The sequence below is a fragment of the Pelophylax lessonae genome, assembly GCF_965119305.1.
Source record: "Pelophylax lessonae genome assembly, chromosome: 3".
Taxonomy (NCBI): Eukaryota; Metazoa; Chordata; class Amphibia; order Anura; family Ranidae; genus Pelophylax; species Pelophylax lessonae.
In genome coordinates this window covers 196,173,298-196,189,939 of record NC_138770.1, presented here as the reverse complement: position 1 = coordinate 196,189,939, position 16,642 = coordinate 196,173,298, and the positions used below count along the sequence as shown (strand labels likewise).

The window sequence follows — 16,642 nt, the reverse complement described above, 5'->3', positions numbered from 1 at the left end:
AAAGAAGCATTGGAGAACACCTCTGGAGTCTTTATTCATTGAGTAAACTATCTGTTAAAGCCATCATTCAACCTGCTGCACACACTTAGAGACTGGGGATCTACAAGAGGGTCACAGGTACAATCGATGCTGAGACAGAACAGTAAATTTACAGGAGTACACAGCTTCAAAAAGTAAATTTACAAGAATACACAGCTTCAGAAAGTAAATTTACAGGAGTACACAGCTTCAAAAAGTAAATTTACAGGAGTACACAGCTTCAAAAAGTAAATTTCCAGGAATACACAGCTTCAGAGAGTACAGTTCCAAAAAGTACTTGAAGTAAATGTCCATGGTAATATACAGCTTCAGAACTGTAAGTACCAAACTTGTCTGTGAGTCACCAGAAGCATTACTCTGCATATGAAACCAGCCACCTATTACTGCTTCATTACTGTTACAGCCTTCTGAGGTGATCCAGTTTGAACTAGTTGCAGCACTAGCCACTATTGTAACAAAAAATACCTCAGCCCAGCCTGCTTAATAACAGAAGTCACTACTTACAGAGCTGAGCTCTGGCAGATTTCTAACAAGACACCAGAAATACAGTACTTATTATGTCTGACAGAGATCTCACAGAGTTACCTGCATTTAGTCAAGATAAAGCAGACTCCTTACTTCATTCTGCTCGTCCTGTCAGAGCCCCTCACCCATCCTTGAAGGCAAGGGAGGTTTATGAAGCAAGTAAGGAAGAAACCTCTAGTAACCTGACTGCATTATGGGAAAAGACTTTAAGTTGTATAACAGCCACTAATGAAACTGGCAACAACTCTGAGCAATTGAACACTGCTCTCTCAAGGGTTAAGAAGGCATTTGAGAATTATAAAAGACTTTCTGAGAAGTACTATTCCCTATTGTCACATTCCAACATAGAGGAAGCTGCATTGGAATTAAAGGACTTTACTTCTAATGACCAGCAGAGGCATAGCACATATCTTGAAGCAAAGGCACAGATAGAAGGGAGATTGGCACAGCTATATGAGACTATATCCTGTAACTCTGCTTCTTCAAGACACTCAGGAAAATCTTCTAGGTCTGCCCGCTCATATCATAAATCTTCTTCTAAGTCTTTGCGGTCCTGCTCTATAAGGTCAATACTGAGCGACCAAATACTCAAAGCTCGCCAAAAGGTTGCAGTAGCCCAGGTTCAAGCCGCCTGCTCTGAAAAAGAAGCAGCCATCAAGGCAGAAGCTAAATGCAAGGAAGAAGAAGCTAAATGCAAGGAAGAAGAAGCTAAATGCAAGGAAGCAGAAGCTAAACGCATTCAGGCAAGAATACAAGCAGAAACAGAGGCTCAGCTAGAAATTCTTCAGAAGAATAGAGAAAAGGAAGTAGCTTTAGCAGAGTTATCTGTCTTGGAACAAGCCCTATTGGAAGAAGAAGGAGCAGCTTGTACCAGCTTGGCTGCTTTTCAAGACCCTGTGGAAAGGACCCTACAGTTTGTCTTAACTCAGAACCACGACAATACAGTCCCACCTACAGTTGGAGATTCTTCTCATAATCATCAAGCAAGTGGATCAGAAGGCAATGTGTCGCCAAAGCAAGCTGGTCAACTAGACACACCTACTAACAGAGACCCTCCACAACTACCGCACGTCACAAAATCAAGTGAATCAACCTACGCAGCTCATGTGCCACCACAACCCTATGTGCATAGAGATTACAAGGGCACAGCAGAAGACTACAGAATGAACTCTATACCCCCTTTGATACAGCTCTCTTTAACTTCAAATGCTCAGAGACCTTCAGATGACAGACCCTTACCTAGATTAAACCCGTATGCAACACCTTTCTCTCTACCTACCAGCCAACATCATATACCAACCATGGTCCAAGACGGCGCACCATCAGTAGACCCTGTGGCTATAAAAACTGAAAGCACTGACATTGCAGAGTTCAGCAAGTATATGATTCGACGAGAGTTGATTACAACTGGACTGTCTAGATTTGATGACCGCCCAGAGAACTACAGGAGTTGGAGATCTACATTTAAGGCGGTAACCAAGAACTTGGACATTGAACCTCAAGCAGAACTTGACTTACTAATAAAGTGGTTGGGGCGTCAATCTTCAGAACAAGTAAAGAGACTTAAATCTGTCTACATTTATAACTTTAAAGCAGGCCTTGATGCTGCCTGGGAACGTCTAGAACAAGACTATGGGAGCCCCGAAGTCATTGAATCTGCCTTATTCCAGAGACTTAACGACTTTCCTAAAATCTCTGTTAAGGACAATCATAAGCTTAGAGAGTTAGGTGACCTCCTTCAAGAACTTGAAATTGCTAAGTTAGATCCTAGTTTACCAGGTCTTAGCTATTTAGACACTGCTCAGGGCGTAAATCCTATTGTAGCAAAGTTGCCTAGTTATCTTCAGGGAAAGTGGACTAGTGTAGGATCAAAGTATAAGTATGAGCATTGTGTTTCCTTCCCTCCCTTTTCTTATTTTTCAGAGTTCGTGCGGAAGGTTGCAAGATCCAAGAATGACCCAAGCTTCTTCTATCCAGATACAACCACCATTCCTTTAAGTACTTCAAGGGGTATTGCCACCAACGGTAAATTCAAGGATTTAAGGCATCCTATTGCAGTGGGGAAGACCGCGATAGCATCCAACGTCTTAGCTACAGACATCAAAGCTAGCAATCTTAATCAACAGTGTCCTATTCATAATGCGCCACACTCTCTCTCCAAATGTCGTGCATTTAAGGACAAGCCTATTGAAGAACGCAAGTCATTTCTCAAAGAGCATAATATCTGTTTTAAGTGTTGTGCATCCTCCGATCATTTAGCTAGAGACTGTAAGATCGCCATCAGATGTTCTCTCTGCAACAGTGACAAACATGTGGACGCTCTTCATTCAGATCTGTTCAAAAGGAAACCTTCACTCGGCAGCAACCCCAAGACTACATCAGATGATGGCGGGGAGAGAACTGAGCAATATGCCGACCCCGTAACCACAAGGTGTACAGAGGTATGTGGAGAAGGGCTTCATAGCAAGTCTTGTAGCAAGATATGTCTTGTAAGAGTTTTTCCTGAAGGATGTCCACAAAAATCCATAAAAATGTATGCCATACTCGATGATCAGAGCAATCGCTCATTGGCCAGTACAGAATTCTTTGACCTATTCAACATTCAAGGAGAGACCTGGTCCTATACCTTGCAGACATGTGCAGGAAAGGTCAATACTTCTGGAAGAAGAGCCCATGGCTTCGTAGTTGCATCAGAATATGAGGACACAGAGTTTCCTCTTCCAACTCTAATCGAATGTGATCAGCTACCGAACAACAGAGAAGAAATCCCCACACCAGAGGTTGCACGTCATCACCCTCATTTGAGTCACATTGCTAACTACATTCCACCACTTAACAAGGATGTTAAGATTTTGATTCTACTAGGGAGAGACATTCCTAGAGTTCATAAAATAAGAGAGTTATGTAACGGTCCAGATGATGCTCCTCAGGCCCAGAAACTCGATCTTGGATGGGTGATAATAGGAGAAGTCTGCTTAGACCAATCTCACAAGCTCTTGGATGTAGCTTCCTACAAAACTAATGTTACCTGTCAATTGATGAAATGTCCATCGCACTATTATGTGAAGGAAAGACTTGATTTTAAGAACGTAGTTCCATATCAAGCACTCCAAAGCATTAACTGCAATCTCACTTCTCAAAAGAACTTTGGTGATTCAGTGTACCAGACTACTTGTGATGACAACAAGATTGCTCCTTCAGTCGAAGACAAGGAGCTCATTAAGATTACGGATGAAGAGTTCTTCAAGGACAATTCCAACAATTGGGTAGCTCCAGTACCCTTCCGAGTACCAAGGCTTACTCTCCCTAACAATCGAGAACAAGCTTTAACCAGATTTGCTGCACTGAAGAAAACTCTCCGTAACAAACCTGAGAAGCGAGAGCACTTTCTAGCATTCATGCAGAAGATTTTAGTGCCAGCAGTTGTCCTCACACAAACCATTTGGTTTTCAGAACCCAAGTTTTTAATGGACCAGTCTTCTACAAACTCAGAAGAAGATATCGATTTCTACCTGGAGGATCCAGATACTGATCCGGAAATCCGGCCTGAAGTTGTAGCATTGAGTTCCAACATCTGCTCAAGAAGAAATTTGGAGGATGAAGATGACTCCACAGTTATGGGGGATGGAGCTGATGAATGGATGCAGGCCAAGACTCTGGTTAAGCCTCCGGACCAGCTGGAACTCAGCGAGGCTGAACTTAAGGAGGAATTCACTCGTATCCTGACTGCAAACAACCCTCATGCCCCCCAGAACATTGTGAGGTACAGTTTTAAGGAACTGGCCTACAAACCCATTAGCATCGTGGACCAGCTGGCCGTACACTTCTCCCTGGATGGAAACATGTTAAACGAAGACTCTGATAAAGCGCGGCGACAGATGGCGAAGTTGGGAGTCATTGAAGAGACTCAGACCAACGACTCCACAGAGCCGGGAGACAAAGATACAGATGGGAAGTCTGACGCTCAGGCTAGTGAAGAATGGACAGAAGGTGAGGAAATACCATCCAGGAACAAGAAGGAGAGAAAACTGACCAACCAGTTCAATTATAGCGAGAGAGCGTCCCAGAGCATTAACAAACCCCTGCGGGAGCGAGCTTCTCAGACAGAGCCACCTCCAAGGGCCACCTTCTCCGCCACTGCAAACCAGTGGAAATTCAACCCACCACACGCTTCACACATGGGCGGAGCATGGGAACGTATGATTGGGATGGCAAGGCGCATACTGGATTCTATGTTGCTTGATGTGAGTTCTTCACGTCTTACCCATGAAGTACTTACTACATTCCTTGCTGAGGTCGCAGCAATAATCAACTCAAGACCGCTGACAGCTGTATCCACAGACCCAGAATGTCCAACTGTTTTAACTCCAGCTGCATTATTGAGCCGGAAAATTGGACAGATCCCAGCGCCAAAGAGCATCTTTGATGAAAAGGACATATATAAACGTCAATGGAGATATGCTCAATACCTTGCAGATTGTTTCTGGGACAGATGGAGGAGGGAATACCTCACACTTCTTCAAGGACGTAAAAAGTGGCAAACCCAGAAGCCTAACTTAAAGGAAGGGGACCTGGTTCTTCTAAAAGAAAAGCAAACCAATCGGATCCAGTGGCCAGTTGGAGTTATTTCAAAGGCCATTGCTAGTGATGATGGAAAGGTCCGAAGTGTGGAAGTCAGGATTGTAAAGGACAGGAGCCCAAAAACCTTCCTGAGACCAGTCACTGAGACAGTCCTAATTATGCCTGCTTCCAAAAATTCTGATTCAGTGTTATGTGAAGGAGTCACTTAGATCTCTAGCATAGTTAGCTTAGAGGAGAGGGCTACATAGCATTCTACTGTATGCAATGTTAATTGTATGTTTATGGAAAATAATTGTGTAGTGGTATCTCACGATACCAGGCGGGGAGTGTGCTGCCACGCAGCTTTAACTGTCTAGCAGTTGTTATTACATGTTATGTTATGCTATGTTATTGGTATCTTCCTAGCACCCCTGTTGTTTCTGGTTAGATGGTTTCTCCCATCTCCATTTTCCTGCTGTAACTGCCATTTTGTTTAGTTGTTTTGAGGAGACTGCAGAGTGTGGAAGCTGTGTAACTTCATTGTAAATTTACCTATGGAAAAGCCTCTATGTTTATGCCTTTGCTAACTTGAAGCATAAAGAAGCATTGGAGAACACCTCTGGAGTCTTTATTCATTGAGTAAACTATCTGTTAAAGCCATCATTCAACCTGCTGCACACACTTAGAGACTGGGGATCTACAAGAGGGTCACAGGTACAATCGATGCTGAGACAGAACAGAAACTATTACACACATTACAACCATTATGGGTATTATTTGTTACGCTTGCACAAATGTTGAGGCATTTGCAAAGCAAATAAAAAAATAAATAAATAAAAAAAAAAAAAAAGACTCCTATTGTTGATATTTTAAATTGCCACTGCACGTTTCAGGCAGTTAAACTTTAATTTATTTACCCAAGCTTTTACTCTGATACTATTCCCAATACACACGTTCCTGTAAAAGTGGCTTTATAAAAGTGGGTGCTGAAGCAACCAACGTCTGGAACCGTAAACAATCGGAGCAAGAGATGTCACCGGCACTCCATGGGTCTCCAGAATTGGATCCAATCGTCACATGCCTGATGAAGGGGTCCTGCATGGCTCCAAAACGTTGCTGTTTGCTGTAACTATGTGATCGCGGAATAAAGCTTTGGACCCAACTTTGGAGACCCATGGTGTGCTGGTGACATTTCTTGCTCTCTGTACTCTGGAAATTTCTGTAGGAGAGTGTGGCCTGGGCTTGGTAGAAATAAGTTTGACAAGCACCTGTGCAGCACCAACCAGACCACATAACTGATTTCTCCCTGAAGGCCTGTGGAATTATGGGGAGAATATAAGGGGATAGTGATCCTGGCAGAATTTAATTCAGTACCATAGTGCACTGTAAGGCAAGCTTTCTAACATCTTAGAAAGTCACAGCATATATTATGCTAGAGCTGCACGATTAATCGTATGAAAATCGCGATCTCGATTCACCCCCCCTGACGATCTAAACCTGACATAGTCTCGATTCTTTGCATAGCTGAGGGGCAGAGAAAACAGCTGTGGAAAACTCCCAGTAACTATAAACAAAATGATTACATTGTATCTTTCCTCCTGCAAACGCCTATCAGCATTAAGTCTCCCAGTAAATATAAACAAAATGATTACATTTGTATCTTTTCCTTCCCTCTGCCAGGGAGAAAGGAAGTTTAACCTCTTAAAGACTGGACCTTTCTCTGACACTTGTTGCTTGCAAGTTAAAATCATTTTTTTTTTTGCTAGAAAAGTACTTAGAACCCCCAAACATTTTATATATTTTTTTAGCAGAGACCCTACAGAATAAAATGGCGATTGTTGTAATATTTTATGTCACACTGTATTTGCGCAGCAGTCTTTCAAACGCAATTAATAAACTTTAATGAATAAAAAAAAAAACGTAACAGTAAAGTTATCCCAATTTATTTTGTTACACAGAGAATCGTGAGAGAATCGTGATCTTTATTCCAAGCTAAAAAATCGTGATTCTCATTTTGGCCAGAATCGTGCAGCTCTATATTATGCAGATAAATTAATACGGATAAACTTTTGTCAACAGTTGGGTTTTGGAGTTGTAAATGTTTGATACTCTTCAGTGAGTCCAGAACCAGTTTGCTCCTTCGCTGAAAGATGAAAGAGTCCATTAATGGTCAGGTTTGCTACCAAGTTAACTTGTATAGGAGAACATCTATTCCTTCAGAGTATTAGCCCTCGTTCAGATTGGAGCAACTTGTCATGCGACTTGACAGGTCAAATCGCATGACAAGTTGCACCCTATTGCCAGCAATGGCCATGTTCAAATTGATGCAACACCCACTTTGCGGTGCCGCATCAATTTGAAAAAGTAGTTCCTGCACTACTTTTTTTAGATTTCGGGTGCGACTTGCATAGACATCTGTGCATTAAGTTGCACAGATTTCTTCAAAGTTGCACCTGAATTCGCACTGACATGCGGCTTTGAAATTGTGCGATTTCAGATGAAGCGACATTCAATGTGAACAAGGGCTTAATTCAAATCAGACTAGTAAACTGCTGTAGACCTAATGGGACTAATTTACTAAACCTGGAGAATGCAAAATGTGGTGCAGCTCTGCATAGAAACCAATCCGCTTCCAGGCTTTTTGGCCAAAGCTTAAGCTCTCTTTCACACAGGCGGACCGTTCAGATCCGCCTATCCATTTTTTTGGCGGATCTGAACGGTCCCCCCATGCATCCCTATGGGGCATCGGATGTCAGCGGAGACATGTCCGCTGACATCCGATCCGTCAAATCTGGATGGATGGAAACCCTATTTTCCATCCGTCCAGCGGATCAGATGGGATCGGATGAGAACGGACCGACGGTCCGTTCCCATCCGATTTTCCCATAGAGATGTATGGGGAACGGACAGTTGTGTCTCCGCACACAGTGCAGAGAACAGCTGTCATCCTCCTGCTCACCGGGGGATCGGCGGATCAATCCCCCGCTGAGATAAACGGAGTCCGTCCACCGGACACATAGTGTGAAAGAGCCCTAAATGAACAAGCTGAAGTTAGAAGCTGATTGCTACCATGCACAGCCGCACCAGATTTTGCATTGGATTCTCTTAGCAAATCAACCCCAATGTGCCTGCAAAGCTAACTGATAATAGCATTCTACAATAATATTCACAATAGTGTTCAAAAGATCCAGCAGTTCAATGGTCAATTGCTGTGGCTGAGGACTGCAGTAGTAGATATTGACTTCTCTGGGGAATGAGAATCTACATGGCAGGGGTCAAGGGCATGGAGCTTGCTGGCTGTGCATAGATGATCCCTGAGGCAGAGAGGTTTCCTTGCCCACTGATTGCAATTTTCTCTCAACAGATAACAGGTTGCTTGAAAAATCTGACCTTCAGTCCGTTTTGGCTGAAAAACTACAGGCGGAGAAGTATGATCTACAGAGCCGACATGACACCAGGTAGTGCAGACGAAAAATGTAAGGCGTTCATTCATGCATGTTTTTCTTTTTTTTTAATTTAAGTTCATTAGTGAGAAGTAGAGAAAACAAAAATAAAGGCATTGTTCTTGCTAACCAAGCTAACCATTTAAATAAATGAAATACTTCCTTTCATTATTTTAAAAACGCACCAGGCCTATTTATTTTCTGACCAATGTATACTGTATATTGCTGTCAATGTACGCAGCACTGTAAATACTTTACTTACACATCAGTTTATAAAGGGTAAATACAAAAGCAGTTCAATTTATAAACTTCCATTGCTGCTATTGCTTGTGATTTGCCAGTTTATATTTGCTCAAACTGACCTGATGAACTGTTTTTTTCCAGTGATCGTCTAGTAGCCCTATATTTACCACCATTTGATTACTTAACCTTTTTTTTCCCTCTTGTAACTGAATGTGCTCAAATGGTAGCAGTGGCAGGAAGGTACCATACAATATACAGTCCTATGAGGGAGTGCTGGTCCCACATTTATTTTCATGTACACAATTATCAGAAAATAATGCTTCACATTAGCAGTAAAAGAAATAAAATTACTTCTTACTTCCATGCAGTAGGCTTGTGTTTAGCCTCAACAACTCACAATTGGGTGGTTGAACTCCCTACATGCTCTTGCACAGCAAACATTCTGGAATATGGACTTGTGGGTCAGGGCAGCCAGCCTGCAGTCACTCATTTTCTTCCAAAGGCCATACTCCAGGCCCAGCGAGCCTCCTAAAGGCAGACTGACCTATTTTTCTCACCAGGCTTCCCTGGAATCATTGACGGCCCCAATCCACATTCTGGATAACCGCTATATCCCATCCACCACATTGTCTGCCATTTTAGCTCTATATCTGCCCCACTCTTTATAGACTGTACTATCAATTATATGTTATAATTTTTGCCTTAAAGGATAAGTTCACTTTTTCAAAGGTGCCATCCCCACCTGGAGAACACTGTGATTACTCTTAGTGGTTATGATAGCCGCTAGCAATAATTGCATGTAATTAGGCTGGTTGTTCCACAACTTGTATCTCAACTTGGGTACATTCAGCCTACTTATACATGGTTCGAATCTCCGATGGTCCCTGCTGAACCGGCTGATATTTGAACTGTCTATGTCCGGCTTTAAGCTCTAGTGCATTACACTGGCCTAGATGAGTAACAGCCACACCAAACATCACAAGAGTCCTCGCGCTTACTTGTCCTGTGAAATAAGAGAGGGGTTGTGCCTAACCAGTAAAGATTAGTATTGGTGGCCTCAATTTGGTCAAACCGTGGTGCCTATTGGATCACTTAAGCATATTTATATATGCTGCACAAATGATCCTAAATAGAGATGGACTCGGACACTGCACTCCACTGATCACAGGCAGTCAGACATTTCCTGATCCGCAGCTGCACAGATCAGGAAATGTCTTACTGCTTGTGATTGGCGGTGTGCAGTGTTGGTTTCCTGGTGGGATCAGGTACGTGGGAGCTCGAACATGGCCTAGCCCATCTCTATTCAGAACTCATAAGCTTACAATCTTCTGCCTCCTAACTTAAAGCGGTTTATGTTTTGAGAATACCTAAAGATCATCTTTGCTCCATCTGCCCACTTGTGGCCAGATCGTAAATAGCCAAAGAGGGACAACGACCTTCCTCAAAGAAGAGCGGATCAAAAGCTTTTTTTTTAGCCATTTGTTACTGGGCTTTCCCATGATAAGCTGGTGTTCTCCCCCACTCATCTGTAGGCAGGTGTTTGTTCAGGTGATTACAAACGTGCCTATTTAGGGAAAGGCATTTTTGGTCTTAATGTACCTAAATGTGCCACTGATGTCTGTAGATGACTCAAGAACTCCTCATCTACTACTACAGAGTGAACAGTATTATTTTGATTGCATTTGCATATCATGCCAATGGCTTGAGCTGTGGCCAAGCAAAAGCCATAGAATTGCATTCTGAATTAGGAAGTTTGATCTCAGACAGGTACCTCAGTATGCATTCGGATGTCTGCACAGATGATATCACCTCATATGGCACTGCCAGAAATATGTCACAGACTCTCGGTATTGTCAGACCAGACATTTAGAGTGATCTGTTCACAAAATGTCTGATCTTATACTTGCTGATAATATTTCCCTTTCTTTCATTGACGGACACCGCTCCTGATCCTATTCATCATTGGGTTATACTGCCCTCTACAGGAGTAGGACACTAGGCAAAAAAAAAGTCTGGCTATGCCTACATGCAGTTCCAGTATACTCCCTCTCTCTGCTATATGTACTCAGTTTTTTTTCTGCTTAGTCAGGAGTAAGGACCTAGTTCCCTACTGGGATCACTGGCCCTGGCAATTTTTTCTTTTAGAAATAATTTTTTTTTCTCCTGGATTTTTTTCTGTGAGATACACAATCAAATGCCGAACTGGGAAACAGGCTGGATAATCTTGATCCAGTGGTCATCCCAGTCTGGCCAGCGCGAGCGCGCAGACCTCAGCTCTGCACTAGGCGTGCCGTGACATAGAAATGCCTCGCAAGGTCGCATACGACCGGGTCTCGGCCCTAGTCGTATCTTTGTAGCGTTCCTCATGGTCTACAGCCCCCCATTTTGATGGGAGTGGAGGTTCTGTCTGGTTCCTGGTATGGTAAGTAACTGTCCCCCCTCTCCCCTTATAGGATTTTGGGGTTGACGTGGGCCCCTCCATGGGACGGTCAGGCCCCTAGGTTCCCCTCCTTCCCTTTAGGCACCCCCCTTATTGGTCTGGTTTTCCCTGTGGGCCAATCCCCTCCTTCACTGACGCTGGGGCTGTGGGGTGGCTGGGTCTCTTGGAGCCTCATGGTGCCGCTATTTTCTTGTAGCCTGTGTGCTTTCTTGTAGCCTGTGTGCTTAAAGCGGAGTTCCACCCTGGATTTTTTTTTTTTTTTTTTTTAATACCCCGGGACAGTCAGGGCTAGTGCATTCCACAATGGCTAGCCTCTGATCTGTCCCGGGTTGCACTTACCTGCAAGACGAAATACTTACCTTGCAAACGTCTTGTCCAGCGCTGCCATCTCAGATGTGGGCAGCTTGAAGCCAGCGCGTCCTCTTCGGCGTCTTCTTCCGCCTTCTGTGGTCCCACGATGCTCTGCGCCGGCCCCGACGTCACTTCCGGGTCGCGCGCGTCACCCCTCCACAGCTTCTGGGCATGCCCAGAAGCTGTTTAGAAGGGGATGACGCGCGCGACCCGGAACTGACGTCGGGGCCGGTGCAGGCGCAATGATTCCTGGGAGCTATCACGTCCAGCTCCCAGGAATCATTGCAGAGCCAGGAAGTGACGACGGGCCGCGGCCGAGGAAGGAGGAAGAAGGAAGTAAGGTAAGTATATATTTTCTTCGCTACGAGGTAAGTAAAAAAAAAAAAAAATATGCGATTATCCATTTCTTTTTCAGGTGACCCGGAGCGAGAAGATGGAGGTAAGTATAAAAATAGGGTGGAACTCCACTTTAATGCACTGTGGCCATGTTTGTGTAGTCAAGCAGTCATTTCTCTGTCGCTCATTGACAGACGTAGTCTTCTTGATTCACAAGAACTGGGTTATGTTGTCTCCGCAGGAGTAGGACTAGGCAGAAAGAAAAAACGTTCTGGCTCCACCCTATGGGCAGTCCCAGAGGGTATATCCTCCCTCTCTCTGCTACAAGGCATCAGTTTTTTTCTGTCAAGTCAGGAGTAAGGACCGAAGTTCCTTGCTGGGATCTCTGGTCCTGGCAAGATTTTTTTTTTTAGAAAAAATATTTTTTAGGTAGTTTTTTCTCCAGTGTTTTTTCCTGTGAGATCTTCAAGCAAATACGCCGGACTGGGCGACACTAGTGGTCACCCCAGCCGGCCTACGAGCGCGCGCAGACCATTGCATTGCGCTTGGGTCGGCCGCGACACATTCAAGTAAGTATGCGGGGCCGGGCGACGGGCTGGATGTTGAGATCCAGTGGTCACCCCGGTTTCTGCCTACGAGCGAGTGCAGACCAGAGCTCCGCGCTGGGTCGGCCGCGATGGAGTCCCATTGGAGGGACTGACCTTGCGAGTTAAAAGTCTCGCTTGGACGCCAGGAACCAGAGAGTCGAGGCATCCGGAGTGGTCCACAACCCCCCACCCCGGTGGAGAGGGTATTGTGAAGAGAGGGTGCCTGACGGTTCGGTATGGTGAGTAAACGTTCCCTTTTTTCCTCGTTATAAGGCAGTATGAATTATGGGCCCCTCCATACATGGTCAGTATCTGTCTGACACTAAAAGTCCCCCTTGTAAATACAGCATGTGTTTGGTGGGAAGTGGACTTGGTTTGAGAGCTAACACTCTACCCAGCAGACTGTAGTATTACAGCAGACATAGGAGGTATAATCCTACCTTAATTGTAGTGTACCTCCTGCAGATCGATTAAACTGCCATTTAGCAGAGATGCAGGTGGATGTGCTGGGAAAAACGATTTTGGCAGTCCGCCGCCATTTTGCCGTAGACCGGGTGCATGAATGTTCTCAGGTCACGCCGACCGCCATGTTTTTGGAGTCTATTGTCTCCTGTATGGGGGCGGCCATGTTTGATGAGCCCAGCTACCTCGTGGAGAGCTGGGAACGCCGGAAGGCGCACACAGGGGGCGGAGCCACGTCCTTCTACCCGGGAAAACTAACACAGCTCTTTCCAGTCTGTAAAAGACAGACGCTGACTGCAGTTGGTTGGAAACTTCTCTGCATCGGGTGGTGAGCCTTGAGGGTCCCTCTCTCTCTCTGTGGGGATCGAGAAGCAGGTACTCTGAGGGGCGCTATTGCGCTAGGGGGATACACATAAAAAAAAAAAAAAAAAAAAGAGGTATTTTTTATTTAAAAAAAAAAGTTTTTGTTTTTTCTGGCAGAGGTGTCCTGAATTAACATGGACCCTGCCACTCATGTATCTCCACCGGATCCCCTCGAGGTGTCTGCAGGATCCTCCAGCACCCCACTGACGGTTGAATCATTGTCAGCTATTATGGAAACTTTTGTGTCCCGGGTGGAAGTGGCTTGTCAGGGACAGGGCGCAAGAAAGTGACCCCCGCCTAACCCCTTATTATCTGAAACTTCGGATTCAGAATCTGAGCCTATTTCTGCAGTTGCAGGTACTTCATCTGGGATTGGTGTCTCGGGTACTGTCTCTTCAGACAGTGAGGAGGATGTTTCGGCATCAGCCATAGCCCGAGAGGAAGCGTTGGTAAACGCACTCATTGTATCTGTTCAAGAAACCTTAAGATTACAGGGTATTCCGTCGGAAATAGCTGAAACTGAAATCCCCTTTGGGACTAAAAAACGCATCAAAGTAGCGAAGGTTTTTCCATTGCCCAAATGTTTTGGCAATCCAATCAAAGAAGAATGGAGTCTGCCAAAACGCACTTCTGCTATTTCTAAACGCATTAACAGGCGTTATCCGTTTGAGGAAACCCTCATTAAGAAATGGACAGAACCACATGTGGTGGATTCACCAATTGCTAGATTGAATAAAGCCACGGTTATTCCTTTAGAAGACGCTCCGTCTTTTAAAGATCCAGTGGATCGCAAGATAGAAGCTATGTCTCGCACCATGTTTTCCTTGATTGGATCAGCTTTCAGACCAATAATTGCTATTGGACTGGTTTCGCAGACTGTAACTGAATGGACCAAGTGGTTGCGCCGGGACTTAGAAGAAGTCCCTCAGGCGGTATCAGATTTGTTGGAACAAATGATACAGGGGTTACAGTTTGTGTGTGATGCGGCGTTAGACGCCACTCCATTATTGGCGCGAGCATCAGTCTCAGCGGTGGTTCTCAGGCGTACACTGTGGCTAAAAGGTTGGTTAGCCGACCAAGGTTCCAAAAAAGCATTGGCTAACATCCCCTTTTTAGGAGAGCGTCTATTTGGAGCCAACTTAGATGAGATCATTAAGGATCTCACGGGAGGAAAGAGCACCTTTTTACCGCAAAATGTTAAAGGTAAAGGACCTCGTCAAAGACGAGGGCCTTCTTTCTCTGCTCACAAAAAGTTTTTTCGTCCCGCGGGTGAAAAAATTAAGTCCTCCAAAGCTCCTTCAGGAGGCTTCAGGGGACGTTGGTCGGGCAAGCAAAAGCCCGCCCCCTTTAGACCTGAAGATAAATCGTCCAAAGCCTGAAGGTGCGCCCCCACCCATAACTGGGGTGGGGGGACGTCTTCGCCGGTTCCCGGATCCATGGCTTTCCAGAATCCCGGACAAGTGGGTTTGCGAAGTCATAAGGTCAGGGTACAAGATCGAGTTTCGATCTCTCCCACCGGCGCGATTCTTCCCTTCCAATATCCGACTATCCCCGGATCGTCTAGAAGATCTACGGAGAGCAGTCACGGATTTACTACAACAAGGAGTGGTAGTCCACGTTCCTTGGACAGAACGTTTTCAGGGGTTTTATTCAAACCTATTTACAATACCCAGGAAAGAGGGCAAAGTGCGTCCAATTCTGGACTTAAGGGCACTCAATTCCTTTCTCAACATAAGAAAATTCAAGATGGAATCCATTCGCACAGTAGCAGCCTTCCTGCATCCAGGGGATGTCCTAGCGTCCATAGACATCAAGGACGCCTATCTTCACATTCCCATTTTCGCAGGACATCAGCGGTTTCTACGCTTTTCCGTAGAAGAGAACCACTATCAGTTTGTGGCGTTACCTTTCGGTCTCGCCACGGCTCCTCGGGTCTTCACGAAGGTGTTGGCCCCAATGTTGGCACTACTGCGCCAAAGAGGCATATCGATTCTAGGTTACCTAGACGATCTCCTACTTCATGCAGAGTCTCCTCAGACCCTGCTACAAAACATAGAAATTACTATAATTTCTTTACAGGAATTTGGGTGGCTGGTGAACCAGCAAAAGTCATTTCTCGTTCCCACCCAGAGGCTCGAATATCTGGGTCTAATTCTAGACACAGTCAGGACAAGAGTTTTCCTTCCGGTAGGGAAACTCCGGAAGATTCAATCAGCAGTCCAGTTGTTACTATCCAACAGCTGGTCTTCTCTTCGAACTTGCCTGAGGGTTCTGGGGTTGATGGTGGCTTCCTTCGAAGCAGTCCCATTTGCCCAGTCCCATACCCGAATTCTTCAGCAAGAGATTCTTCTCAGATGGAATCGGAATCCGGAATCCCTGGACAATCGGATCCGATTGAGCAAACAGACCAGAGAGTCTCTGGTCTGGTGGCTTCGGTCTCCGATGCTCAGCCAGGGAAAGTCATTTCTGCCAATATATTGGACGATAGTGACCACGGATGCCAGTCTATCCGGATGGGGAGGAATTCTCGGTCAGTTATCTGTCCAGGGACTTTGGTCCCCGGAAGAATCCAGGTTGCCGATAAATGTATTGGAACTGAGAGCGATCAGAATTTGTCTGATTCACTGGACCGAGCAGCTCCAGGGCAGCCCGGTTCGGATCCAGTCGGACAACGCCATGGCCGTGGCTTATGTCAATCACCAGGGGGGCACCAAGAGTGTCCGAGCGGCCAAGGAAGTGGCTTGCATTCTTCGCTGGGCGGAACGATTTGTTCCAGCGATCTCTGTGGTGTTCATTCCGGGGGTGGAAAATTGGCAGGCAGATTATCTCAGCCGTCAGACTCTGGATCAGGGGGAATGGTCCCTCCATCCAGAAGTTTTCCACCAGTTGTGCCTACGTTGGGGCATCCCGGATGTGGATCTGTTGGCATCACGATTCAACAGGAAAGTACAGAGATTCGTGGCTCGCTCCCGCGATCCTCTAGCAGAGACCGCAGACGCACTGATCGCCCCGTGGGGGCAATACCAGCTAATGTATGCCTTCCCTCCTCTCGGGTTACTGCCAAGACTTCTTCGCAGGATAGAGGAGGAAGGAATTCCAGTAATCCTGGTAGCTCCGGACTGGCCTCGCCGAGCGTGGTACGCCGACTTGGTCAGACTGGTGGCGGACGTTCCGTGGAGACTTCCTCTCAGGGAGGACCTACTGTCTCAGGGACCGATCTTCCATCCTGCTTTACGATCGCTGGCTTTAACGGCCTGGCTATTGAGACCCAGGTGCTGAAGGACAAGGGATTG

General features: G+C 45.5%; 1 protein-coding gene across 5 annotated transcripts in view; it reads left to right on the top strand.

Annotated features, from left to right (window-relative positions):
* Positions 1-16,642, top strand: part of ATG16L1 (autophagy related 16 like 1) — a 101,970-nt gene that overhangs the window by 19,125 nt on the left and 66,203 nt on the right. For all 5 annotated transcript variants that reach the window (XM_082249970.1, XM_082249969.1, XM_082249968.1 and 2 more), the window contains exon 2: positions 8,489-8,582. In XM_082249970.1, coding sequence (XP_082106096.1) covers positions 8,489-8,582 — 94 coding nt within the window. The remainder of the gene's footprint in view (positions 1-8,488; positions 8,583-16,642) is intronic.